This window comes from Kwoniella newhampshirensis, chromosome 1 (assembly GCF_039105145.1).
Source record: "Kwoniella newhampshirensis strain CBS 13917 chromosome 1, whole genome shotgun sequence".
NCBI classification, from domain to species: Eukaryota; Fungi; Basidiomycota; class Tremellomycetes; order Tremellales; family Cryptococcaceae; genus Kwoniella; species Kwoniella newhampshirensis.
Window position 1 is genome coordinate 1,311,148 of NC_089955.1, and position 12,457 is coordinate 1,323,604.

The 12,457-nt window shown below is 51.1% G+C and overlaps 5 protein-coding genes across 5 annotated transcripts; 2 read left to right on the forward strand and 3 right to left on the reverse strand.

The window, feature by feature from the left end:
- Positions 1-17: 17 nt before the first annotated feature.
- Positions 18-2,949, reverse strand: IAR55_000481 (uncharacterized protein; the record flags this gene model as incomplete). Its single annotated transcript, XM_066943617.1, has 4 exons — positions 18-1,277; positions 1,378-1,868; positions 1,934-2,802; positions 2,894-2,949. The coding sequence occupies 4 exons, from the start codon at positions 2,947-2,949 to the stop codon at positions 18-20; spliced, it is 2,676 nt and encodes an 891-aa protein (XP_066806159.1).
- Positions 2,950-3,808: 859 nt separating this feature from the next.
- IAR55_000482 (uncharacterized protein) lies at positions 3,809-6,010 on the reverse strand (the record flags this gene model as incomplete). The annotated part of the gene is made up of 16 exons (XM_066943618.1): positions 3,809-3,861; positions 3,963-4,029; positions 4,109-4,297; positions 4,377-4,452; positions 4,501-4,511; positions 4,563-4,624; positions 4,686-4,794; positions 4,851-4,881; positions 4,939-5,021; positions 5,087-5,155; positions 5,211-5,235; positions 5,340-5,350; positions 5,410-5,441; positions 5,522-5,566; positions 5,636-5,723; positions 5,798-6,010. The coding sequence occupies 16 exons, from the start codon at positions 6,008-6,010 to the stop codon at positions 3,809-3,811; spliced, it is 1,164 nt and encodes a 387-aa protein (XP_066806160.1).
- A 584-nt stretch (positions 6,011-6,594) lies between these two features.
- IAR55_000483 (uncharacterized protein) lies at positions 6,595-8,323 on the forward strand (the record flags this gene model as incomplete). Its single annotated transcript, XM_066943619.1, has 7 exons — positions 6,595-6,618; positions 6,680-6,731; positions 6,787-7,172; positions 7,234-7,313; positions 7,378-7,682; positions 7,749-8,055; positions 8,134-8,323. 7 exons carry the CDS (start codon positions 6,595-6,597, stop codon positions 8,321-8,323), a joined length of 1,344 nt encoding a protein of 447 aa, XP_066806161.1.
- A 1,341-nt stretch (positions 8,324-9,664) lies between these two features.
- IAR55_000484 (uncharacterized protein) lies at positions 9,665-10,693 on the reverse strand (the record flags this gene model as incomplete). Its single annotated transcript, XM_066943620.1, has 3 exons — positions 9,665-9,904; positions 10,172-10,366; positions 10,475-10,693. The coding sequence occupies 3 exons, from the start codon at positions 10,691-10,693 to the stop codon at positions 9,665-9,667; spliced, it is 654 nt and encodes a 217-aa protein (XP_066806162.1).
- A 375-nt stretch (positions 10,694-11,068) lies between these two features.
- Positions 11,069-12,067, forward strand: IAR55_000485 (uncharacterized protein; the record flags this gene model as incomplete). Its single annotated transcript, XM_066943621.1, has 4 exons — positions 11,069-11,234; positions 11,303-11,378; positions 11,548-11,635; positions 11,771-12,067. 4 exons carry the CDS (start codon positions 11,069-11,071, stop codon positions 12,065-12,067), a joined length of 627 nt encoding a protein of 208 aa, XP_066806163.1.
- Between the last annotated feature and the right edge of the window lie 390 nt (positions 12,068-12,457).

Genomic DNA, 12,457 nt, shown 5'->3' on the forward strand with positions numbered 1-12,457 from the left:
CCTGATGGCATACATATCTACAGAGCCCTAGCGACAGGTTCACCTTGTTCATCCTCCCACCTCACGCTTTTCACGCTCTTCCTACTACCGTTCCTCACTTCCTCTTCGTCCACCATCGCACCATAGACACTGGCATGATACACGCTCATGGGCGCCACACTGCCCTCTAGATCCCACAACGACTTTACATACCAGTCCTTCGTGTCCCTATGTTTTTGCGCAGGGACATCGGGACTGCTGCTCTCTCTGTTCTGTACGTAGTAGGAGTAAGTGTCGCCATAAGTGGCATATTCCCATGTGCCGGATGAATGGGCTGTGGATTGGGTGACACGTCGAGAATCGTGTGGATCTCGATGCAAGAAATCACTCATCACGGGAACTGGTGGGAGATCTTTGTCCTGTGAGAAAGGGACAGAATGGTTGTTGGGGTCTGATGCTATGGTATCATTGGTCTTGGCAATGGCAGGTGGATGAGTCGGGACTGAGAATTGCAGTGGAGGGAGTGGGAACGAGTTCGCTGCACTCTGGATCAGTCTGGGATCTTTGGCACTTCTGTCTGAAGGCGTACGATCGAGATCCGTTTGACAAATGGTAGTAAACGTATCGTTGGGATTGAGTAGCGGTGCTGTCGCTGGAAGGGAGTAGATCGAAGCGGAAGCTTCGGTAGGTGCAGTGAAGACGATACTTGGCATGAGTGTGTTGTGTTCGTTACGAGTGACATCCATTTGATCTCGGGTTAAAGGTGTCGAGTATGAATCGCCCCAAGTGAAGGATGATGGCCCGCTCAACTCCATCTTCGACAACGTAGCCTGAGCGGTTCGAGGAGGTGGCGACGTAAAAGTATCCGGGTATCTGCTCTCACCCAGAGCAGCCCCATACTCCTCCGGAGGATCCATCAAAGCCGGTCTGGGAGGATCCAACCTCCTCTCAATTGCATTTGCATTTTGCTGCGGGTCATCACCCACAATAGGGATGGGCGCCGCATCCAAATACTTTTCAGCCCAAGCGGGTGTCCTCCCATTCTGCTTCTTCGTATATCGTGGACCGGAGAGCGAGCCATGATCCTTGGATGACACGATTGATTTTCGGAGATTGTGGAAATACGAAACAGGTCGTAGTCGACTGTTGTTGGTTGTGTCGATGCTGGTGTTGGAACCGAGACTTGCTTGTCGCAAATGGGAAAGTGGACGAGAGAGGAACGTTGGCAATGCGAGAGAATGGCGGGAGATCAGTGAAGGAGCGGAGAAACGAGATTGTGGTGTGGGTGAGGATGTTTTCTAGGTCAAACAAAGTTAGTCGCGGTTTTCAACTTGGACACAAGAGGAACGCAGCATTGTTACAACCGATGATACAGCAGGCCCGAACGCAAGCACTCACCTCTTGCCTTGTGAAATTCAGACCCGATCCCCGATCCAAATGGACCGAACCCTCCCTCACCCCTCCTGCGTAGAACCAACTTGATCTCAGCTCCCTAGTCCTCTGAGCCCGACCTCGTCGCTTCCACCACCTCACTACCAATAACGCAGCCGCAATGAGCGCGGTTAAGCCTATGACACCTCCGATAGCGGCCCTCGTGGCCCCTCCTTTATTGTAAGGAGATGAGTAGTCATTCGCGCTTGTGGCGGAAGAGGTGGGATCGGTTGTGGTGGACGGAGCTAGATCCTGAGACTGTGAATGCGGCATGATCGACGTTGAGGGCGTTGAACTGGTATTCAACCCAGTGAGCGGGGCCGAGATTGGAGTACTTCGTGACGAAGAGGATGTGTTAGAGGATGAAAGGGTTGAAGGGGACTGCGACGAGATGGAGTCAAATGTCGAAGTGACCGTTGCACTGCGACTGGTTGGGACAACGGGACTACTAGTAGCTGCTGTCCAAGAGTTCGTGTCCCATTAGCATCACGGGTACGGGCCACAAGGGACAGGTACAACTCACATGTGAACGAGACACCTTCAGCGGAACTACTCAATGAGGTGGTCCAGTACCCCTCGAACTCGTCAACACTAGTAGTCGGCTTCGGGGTGTCACTTGATGATGAGTGTCTCGCCGTAGGCAGCAATGGACAAATAACACTTCCATAGATTGTCTGGGTCGGGACACTGATTACAGACGCGACGTATGTGATCGAAGATATGGGTGACCAAGATGTTACGGGTTGAGCAAAAGATGTAGAGGTTGAAGTGACTGGGAAACAGTCCTTCAAATCGACACTTACAGGAGGACGATTGGCGTCCGCGAAAGGGAACGGTCGTGCTTGGCGATCGCGCAACTTCTCACCACCCCCGGGAACGACGTTATGTTCTGACTTTGAATAAAGCGAATCTGATGATTTGTATAATGTGCTTGTGCGGTGCTTGTTCGCATCTTTGTCGATCTTTTTCACGACACTTTGCCAGTGAGTAGCGGATTTGTGACTGCCACTTGACGCAGTGGCGGTCTCTTTTTCATCCCGTCCTTCAAGGTCCCTTGACCCTCGAGCTTCCTTCTGCCAGGCATCGTTCCTTTCCAGCACACTCACAGCCGGCTCATCTTGCCCGACACTTGCACTCCTCACCCGAGTGGTCTTCACACCAAAGCCATCCTCCACCTTGTTGTTGTCATTCGGTCCGCTCCTACTGAGTTTCGTCGGCGCAGGACCAGGAGGAAGCTCGCCATAGCTCTCAGCGACCAGTCCATCTCCAGCAGGTCCTCTCCCCGGTGGGGTGGGGACTGAATCGCACCTAGTCGCTGTCCATGTTACGATAGAAGGCTGAGGGGTGATGATGATACTTGTGGAAGAGATGATGGTTGATGGGATATAGGTTCTGTTGACGACGGTGGAGTTTCAGCGGGCTACCTCATGGAACGATCCGTCATAAATGGCAAGTCGGAAATGAAGAGATCGACAAAACTCACGTCGCTGTGGCGTATAATGTAGAGATTGGGGTAGGGTCGGGATTACAGGTGGTCATCTCGAGTCCTGCTTAACTCAACTTAAAGATCGATGATCACAATTTCAATCTCTGGTCGCGTTGTTCTTCCATTCGCTGAATCACTCGGCGCACGCCAGGCCAAGAGGGCTTTTGTCTATTTGGAAGTACCAGTTCGCTCGCGTGTGAGACCAGGAAGGAGGATGGCGAGACGATGTGGCGTGGACAGAGGGGAGAAAATCGGACATGTACCGGATCTGCTTGATCGCCAAGAAAAGAGGTGGACAGCACCCAGATCCCACGAATGTCAGTATGGACCTATCTTGACTGCTGGTATCGAGTGCCGTACATACAATATGGTGAGGAGCTGTGCACTAAAGCAGGACAAGGGAGTGACTTATCACACAGTGGTTCTTGCCATGTGCCCTTTCCCTACCCCGTCGACACTCGAAACCCCCTTTGGGTCTTCGCGCTTCTACCCCTGGTCAAAGGCGGTATGGTACAGTTATCACAGTACTGGAAATAACTGGACAGACTCCTTCCTGACACGTTGTTCAAGTAGGTAGAATATGACGGGTTAAAGGAGTGTCCTCCATATGGGTTCAGTACTGATCTGGAGTCTCTACCTCCGACACTGTCAGAAAGGTGACACGTCCCTTCGACTGCGTTCCCTTTCTCCTTCAGATGTGACCAATCGCGCACCATAGCAGCTTACAGATTGATATCGACGTCTACCATTTGTATTGTACGTACATATCCTACTGCACCATGTTCTACAATCACTTTAGTTTATTCTATACCATATATACAGAACCCGACACGACATCCTTTTACCCTTAGTTTCTTCAAATCGAATATCCCGTTAACCTTTTTTAAATAAACTATGAAGATTCAGAACGCATCACTTGCTAGCAGTCTTGTATGCAACCATACCACTCAAAGCCATCGAGTATCCTGTATACCAAGCGAAGAAAGGATGTGGTCAGCATCGCTTCCCAGTTGATGGAGCGACGATCACCGATTGATGATGTTAACGCCCGAATACCCAAACTCACCGAATATCTGTATGGGTGTAATCGAGCTTCCGAAGAAAAGACAGCTCGAAGTGATCAGAAGGATATCCTTTTGGTTGAAAAGAGATCAGCTCAAGCCAAACTTTTAAGCTATGTGAGCAGTGTCCTGTCACGGAGCTGCTGCTCACCTTGAAGACCCCAGCCAGAGTCAGGACCAGTCCTCCCGCTGCACCGATCAGGAAGACTGCCGCCACATTCAGCCCGAAGGCGACCGCTGCGTTTGAGATCATGATCAAAGGACCTATTCTCATGAATTGGCGGAAGGGCTCGAGCCCTTCGGTGAAGGGGAGGAAACAGGCGTTTATGATAGCACATATCTAGAGGTGAAGTGATGTCAGTGTTGCACTGGTCCAATGGCCACATGGACGACAGAAGATATATCTGGAGGAAACGTACCGGTGCATAGTAATGCAAGGAGCAAAGAGGGTCCATCTTCAGTCCTTGTAGCAGGATCTGAATCATAACCAGGCGCCTGAGGGATGGTCAGTGAACGTCTGCATCGGATGTACAATAGACATACGAAGATTCAAACTGCACACATAGGTCAGCTTAGGAGTCTCATCACGACATGATCCGGCTCACAAGTACAGCGAAGGCTTGGCAGAGAAAACCGAACATCTCGAAGTGCAGCTCCCCGTATGCAGCTGGACGAGCATTAGCAAAGCATGACACAGTGCTTACCGACGTGAAGCGGTTGTGACTCACCGAGCGCGCAGCCTCCGGAGATCAGGAGCACGATCAAAACCAGTCGATGGTTCAATACCTGAAGCTTGAAAGCCGCGGAGATGAGGAGGATAGCAACAGGTGTAAAGGCCTAGGGATTGACAAGATCAGCTTGGCATAAACGCTGGGAAGATGGGATGTACACACTTTGAGCATTTGTATAAAAGAAACGCTCAGCCTAAAGGACATTTGCTGATCAGCGCGGCAGATATGGACTTCTGCCATCCTGACTCACGTGAGGTATGCCGTATTGCTCAGAATCAGCGAGCCAGAGAAGAGCACCCCGATTGGCAGGATGGACTTGAGATAAAGCTCCCTCTGATGATCGAACGAGGATGTCAGATAGGTGAACAAAACAACACATTGATGATCGTGCAGCTCACAGTCATTTCGACTTTGTCCAATCCGTCGAGAAGGTTGGTAGTCGCTCGTAATATTCGTGTACCAATGGCCTGTATCATTGTCAGTCACGCTCCGCCGCACAAGACAGGTACTAAGACCACTCACAGCGCAGCCCAGATGATAAGAGGTACTATGAGTATAGAATAATCGGTTGATTAGCTTCCGCGACTTAAATACATGAAGGCAAAAAAAACTACCGCCTTGCATGGAATTGTAACGGGATGTGTAACTCACATGAAGATTGGCTAGACGATATGACTCTATCAATTATGTACACTCATGGAAAATGAAGCAGTCTACTCACATAAGGGTAGCTGAGGTTGCTATACAGATATTCTATTTCACACGTTCCGTCAGCTCAATCGTCCGACTGCCTGTACACAGATCGTGTAGAGCTGGAGACGGGATGGACCTACTGTTGTATAGGATGACAGCGGAGGAGAGAGCAATCCATATAGGGACTGCAGAGGATTGATCAGCGATGTTGTCTGGTATGAGATTGCAAGCTGGCATAGGAAATTCCAACCTACTGATCATAGCAGCGCTCAGGGCTTTTCGTTCTTGCTTCTCTTCCGGCAGATCAGGACTGATATCCACTTCATGTGTAGCCTGGGCGAGCTGATCATTTCAGCAAATCATCATCAACATCTCCCTCGCGACTATCCGCGTGCTCACAATCAGAGCACACTCACCAGACCTTCCCCCTTCTCTGCTCTGCCCGAATGTTCCCCATTCGGACCTGGATTCGATCCACTCCTCCTCATCGTGTCAGAGGTCAATCTCGGTGAGAAATTGCTCGGAGAGTTAGGCCTTGGTGATACCGAAGTATCCCTCGGGGACCGAGGGAAATGGGATGGGAGGAGTGGTGGTGGTTTCTGACCTGATCGTTTGGGTGAGGAAGACATGGTCTCGCGGGGGAGTCTATCGTGTTGTGTCTTGCAGAATATGCAGATGCGAAAATGAAAGGGTGACGTTGGACAGATAGGTGGATAGACTAGATAGGTGGATAGATAGATAGCTTGGATGGTTGTTGTTGACACCTCTCTATCCCTCGTGTCTCTCTAATGACATGTTAGATCAGAAGCTTGATTTGATGTTTTGAATCCCAAACTATTTCGAGGTGTTGTCCGGTTCAAGCAGCGTTCAGTTGTACATGTATTCAGTTGCTGGATTCCCACTCCCCCGTCGGTCCCTTGAACTCTAACGCATATGATTGGGAACTTCCCACCTCCCACGTGGACTCCACGTGCAGCATCGCACAACAAAGCGGGATTGACCGCTCTGGCCCCCGATTTCGGCCGGTCTTGAGCAGGGAACAGTAATGGAGATCTGATGAAATACAAAGAGGCGCTTCGGATTTCCAGTGTGAGACCACCATCATTCCTCATCTCTCACTTCGGTCAATCGTCTTACCTTGACTTCGTATCGCTTCTGCATATCTTTCACCGCTCTTGCGAGATGAGATAACAAAAGTCCGATCCCCGTCAACATGGCATTTACAGATTACTTCTCGGTATGTAAAGCGTCTCTGCTGGTTCGCGTCTCGACAGACTCGCTAACACTCATCCGCACAGCCTGTGGCGTTCTTCATTCTCCTCAGAGAGGCTCTTGAAGCGGGTATCATCAGTGAGTAGTTGTCTCACTGCGACATGCTCAACATGACTGACTGCTTGAGCTCCAGTCGCCGTGCTACTTGGATTCGTCACTCAGATCATCCCATCGCCCGAAAGGCGACAATCTCACTCACTTTCCCATTCCCGACCTCGACGATCGGGCGACTCCTCTCGATCGTCGACCGAACTTCTATCCTCACCTGGGCGAGAAACGTACGGCACTTCTCCTCGTGCCAATAGCCCAATAATCATTCGAGACGAGGGAAATCGAGAGGATGGCGCGCTCCTCTCGCCCTCTGCTGGGTTAGTGAACGGTGGATCCGGAGAGAGCGGTCTGAAGCTGGGAGCGAAAGACAGGGATAGTGTGATCAGCAAGATGAAATTGCAGATCTGGAGCGGAGCAGTATTGGGAGGCACTGTCGCCATGGCGATCGGAGCGATCTTCCTATACGTTGTGAGTCATCTACGAAGATTGCACACGATACCCTTCGAAGCTGATAGCTGGGATTGTGCAGTTCTACACCTATACTCACGATCTTTGGCAAGACGCTGAGAATTTGTGGGAAGGCGGATTCTGTCTTCTTGCCAGCATATTGTACGTGTTCCCACTACTTTTTCTGTACATCAAGGGGACTAACAAAACCACATCTGTCGCTTAGAATTCTCGTCATGTCCCTTGCCTTCCTGCGATTGCCCCACGCTCAGACCAAGTGGCGTCTCAAGCTTCTTTCAGCTTACGAGAACCACCCCGACAATCAATCGTCTACTAAATCGAAGCATTCGCACAGCGATCGTCTTCGTCGACCCAACCAAGCCTCTGCGATTCTTTTCGGCCTCCCGTTTATTACAGTTCTGCGAGAGGGATTAGAGGGTGTAGTCTTCCTGGGCGGGATCGGATTGAGTGAAAAAGGTACTGCGGTCGGTATCGGTGGCATCGCCGGGCTGATTGGCGGCGGTCTGTGTGGTATGTCGACATCGTTCCCCTCCTGATACTGTACCGACGTGGCTGATGCTGAGAGACGCTTCACAGCCTACCTCCTATTCTCTTCGACATCTCCTCTGTCATTACGCAAATTCACCATCATTTCCTCCCTTCTACTCTTTTTCATCGGAGCTGGTCTCGCATCCCGAGCTGCTTACTCCCTCGAACGACAATACTTTATTTCTCATGTCGGCACTGCCGCTGCCGAATCTGGTAACGGGCCTGGAAGTTACCGGGTGAAGGGCAACATATGGCATTTGACATGGTGGGATCCCGAGCCTGGATCTGGTGACAACTTGGCGCAACTGGCACAAGCCATTGTGGGTTGGAACAACACAGGGACTGTATGGACAGTGTGAGCGGGATTTCATGCGTTGGACAAATACAGCACAGTCATAGACCTGGGCTGACTTGCCCATTGGGGTGTTTTTAGTACGACATACATCGCCTTCTGGACCGTCATCACCTTCACTCTGATATACATGAAGTGGAACGAAGGACGAATCGATGTTCTAGGTTATAAATCTCGAAAGGGCAGAGATCGAGAGATCGCAAGGCGAGGCAGAGGTACAGCAGACGATGAGGAGGTGTTGCTGGATGACAGGTCAGATGCGGGAGAATGACTCGGTGCAAGAGACGCCGCACGATCAGGTCGCGACTCGAGGCGCAGGGCTTTGACTGGGAGAAACGGGCTGGACGGTGTATAGATGGAGTGTATATAATCGTGACCAGGCACTCCATGATTAGATATGCATTATTTACGACTTGGACTTGTCGCGGTAAATCAGAGTGTACTAATTGTCAGATCTATACTCATCATCAGAGTCAGAGTATCCCACCGTCTTCGTTACATTAAGATACTTCAAGTGAGTTTGACTCTGGTGTCTGCTCTTGCAATGACAAAACTTCCATTGTCTGTCTCCCATCCCAGTACTGAAACCCACATTCTACTTCTCCTTCACCTTTTGCATTGCGAATCTCCATGCCGGCCCATGCATCTTCCTTATTCCGTCGTTGCTACTCATCAGAGACACAAGGACAGCATTACACAAAGCAACACGACCCCATTCCCATCCACCAGTCGTCATCATAGGCTGCGGGTCCCACTCTCCCATCCCCGGATATATATCGACCTCACCTCCACCCCTTACGACGTCTATGCCGACCCCTCCCTCTCCCTCTCCCTCCACAAGACCTTCGATTGCGTCTCCACACTCAAGGGAACCCCGTCCGGCAGACAACACAAGGAATATATGCGTAATGCCGGTGGAGTGATGAGGCAATTGTGGGGTACGGCTCGGGGTGATTTGATATGACGAGGAACCCTCGTCATGCGTCGTCGGTCCCCTCACAGATTCGGGCCCCCCGACGCAGAATAGTGGAGAATTGATATTTGGGCGGGGTGAGTGGCATGAAGATCGTTCCATCGTTCCATCGTTCTCTCTTCGTCACCGTCAGATCTCACCCGCGTCGCTTTTGCTCGAGGCTCTATGTTCTCTGTCACAACAGAGCGAAGGAGTACAGCATACTGACTTGGGCTTCACTGTACCCATTTCTCAGACGGGACCTGTTTGTTCGTTCCGCCACCGAATGCAGAATACAGAGGATCACACAGAGATCAAAGATCTGGCAGATAAGTTGGAAGCGAAACACCCCCCCCCCCCCTCACACAGGAGCAGAAGAAGTGGGTACCGTGAGGAGTAAGCGGGCTTTTGGGACTTCAGTCAGAGGTATATGGTACAAAGGAACCGTGACAGGTTTCTTATTGCTTACATATGATATACGATTGTTGATACATACTTTGTAAACAATCTTGGACTGGAAGGTCCGAGCTCCATGTCCTCACCAATCTCCACGGTCGAATAGCGGCCACAATCAACTCGAGTCTCATGAGTCCGCTTCGGTACTTGACAAAGATCTGCCCATACGGGCCTCAATCTCTATCCCCATACGTCACCACCAGACTACACCGTCGCAGTTTCGACAGCTCCGAACCAACTCCCCACCCAATTCTTCCACCACCCAGTCTGACCGACCGCATCGCCCCCACCTGCTGTACTAGTCCCGCCACCTGGTCCACCGGCTATACGTCCCTTGTTGATATGGCTGGCGGGGTAGAGCGTAGATCGGAGCACGGTTCCTGAGACGGAGAGGAAGAGCGTTGCCCATCCCCATAAAGCGCCTTGAACCAGAGGGGAGATCAGCTGATGATATGAAGGAGACGTCAGCTCTGTCACTGAGGGGATCATTGTGATACTAGACGCAGGTGGGTAGAATAGCAGACAGGAAGATGACGAAGAGCGGGGGCATCTCGAAATGACGAAGTATGCTTTAAAATACACGGGTGAAGGATCCCGATCACCATTCAATCGTAAAGATCGAGAAGACGATAATGACCCCTGGTCCCGAAGGACGGAACATGCGAGCCAGAATCCTGAAGGAGGGGGTACTTCGGCAGAGATTCTACTGACCTGATCTCTAAAAGTGATCCATGAGACTTGTCTCCAATCCACATCGACCTCTCTGCCCCAATGGAAGACCTCGTCATTATCTGCGCTCTGTACAAGAGTTTTCGAGTCCTTTTCGTCCGGTACCGGTCCTTTGTGATTTCGGGTAGAAGAGGTCGGCCTAGGTTTCAAGAATGGGCGGATCGAAAGCAAGTAGGACTGTATCGGATTGAACATACATTTAAATCAGCTTGTAAACGAATCAAGAGAAAGAGACGAAGGAGCTGGAAGAAGAGGTCAAGTGAGATATGATTCAAGTCCACTGACTTGCTCAAATCTCAAATCTGGCATGGGCGGCATGGCAGTCTTCACCCTCTTCCTCCCCTCTCTCCTAGCCCTGGGATGTCCCTTGGCGATGTCTTGCGCGGTGACTTCGGGCAGATCATCAGGGAATTGGTGGTTGGCTGCAGAGTGTGATGGATGGGCGTGATGGACGGCTTGTGCCGAGTGTCGGAATGGGATATGGGATGGGTCGAGCGTTGTCATTGTGTCGAATGCAGAGTGATGCAAAGATACTGAAGCTGATGTGAGATGAGGAGAAGACAAGTGAGGAATAAATGATGATGAGAACGTCATTTCGAGAAACCGGCTGCTGCTGCTTCGAGACCCGTTCGCAGATCAGATCCCGTTACTCACCCCTCATCGTCGGCGCGCCTAGCCACGAGAGCCCCTCTAATCGTTGTTGCAAGATAGTCTCGTTTGAGTTCAGTAACTTATCCGACAATGATCTCGCCGCTACCAGTAGACTGATCGACCTCAGCTCCGACGACCAGTCAGTACTGGAACGACAAAGCACACAACAGAAGGATCGCCCTGCCTTTCACAAAGGCAGAACATCTCAAGAACACGAGTCATCCTGCCATGGACCCACGCTCAACACTCCCCCTCGTCCCTCTCCACCTCACATCATTCACCATCCTCTCACCCAACAATGCCCCTTTGTACGTCCACAGTTTCACTGGCGAAGCGGACCGACTCCGACATTATCATCTGAGTCATGCGGCCGTCGACGTGATAGAAGAGAGGAGTGAGTGCGGTTCTGCGCTTCGCAACATCGCTGCGGGACACGATATTGAAATCTCAATGATATCGCAGTTGTGATGACTGAGACACCGACGAAACCGGCAGATTCATATCTCGGTTTATTGTTCTGTATGGAGGATATGGCTTTGTGAGTCATTCGATTTCCTCTTCCTCCAGGTACTTCTCGTCCCAGCACGAAGGCAGGTCTGAGCGTTCCGACTCCATCTGTCTCGACCAGAACCCAAGGATCCGTGGATGGTGTAATGATCCCGAATCTGAGGATATGAGCTGATCAGTCTCGTGCCGTACAACCCCAGTTATGGCTTTCAGACCACCACGAAACTCCGGATGGTACTTTCAATAGCACTGGTAGATGCCATGATCAAAGACGCGGATATCGTCGCTGTGAGTGGGCAACCTCTCACCTTCTCACCTTCCAACCTTCACAATCACGTCTCGTTCGTCCCTCGACCCTCTTCTGCGAGCCGTGCTAGTCCATGATGTCCAACCCAAGCTGATACCAATTCCCGCCCCTTCCAGATCTTCCGGGCAGTCCACCATCTCCTCCTCCAATCAACCCACAACCCCTTCCTCTCCCTGCCCCCCAATTTCCACGCAAGGCCAGCGCCAATCTTACCCCCTCCTGGCGAACGCACCCCATCACCTGAACCTACCTCAGAAGCAGAAAGGGAAGAGAAGATCATCAACATCCAACTACCTCTAGCTAAGATCTTCGCGTATGGCCCGGAGGAACTGAAGGTCGAATGGCTGAGAGACAGCGAGAAGTTCCAGGAGGGTATGAAGCGGATTGGGGCGATGTTGAATGGAGGCAGATGAGATGAGATGAGATGAGATGAGACGAGGTGGGACTGTTTTCATCAGGTACCTATACGGGAGAGATTGTGATCATCCCCTCATAAGTGAGTGGGCGCTCCTGTCAAGGCTCGATGTAATGGATCGGGGAGATACTGATTTCATTTCCATAGTCAAACGAATACCATGCATCGTATACCCGGTTTTGCTCTGTTACAACTGATCAAAATTGCCCCTGCTCAAAGAACTTGAGTTGACATCCCTTGAGCATTGCGTTCCTCCAGCTGAGCTTGATGACTGGTTCAATCCTCTACCTCTCCTCCCTTCTGGTCACGGACGACTCGTAAGCCACTGCCTCTCCCACTGGCTCGCGAAAGTCTCTCATCCCTCGTACACCTCGAGTAGCCCGCGAGG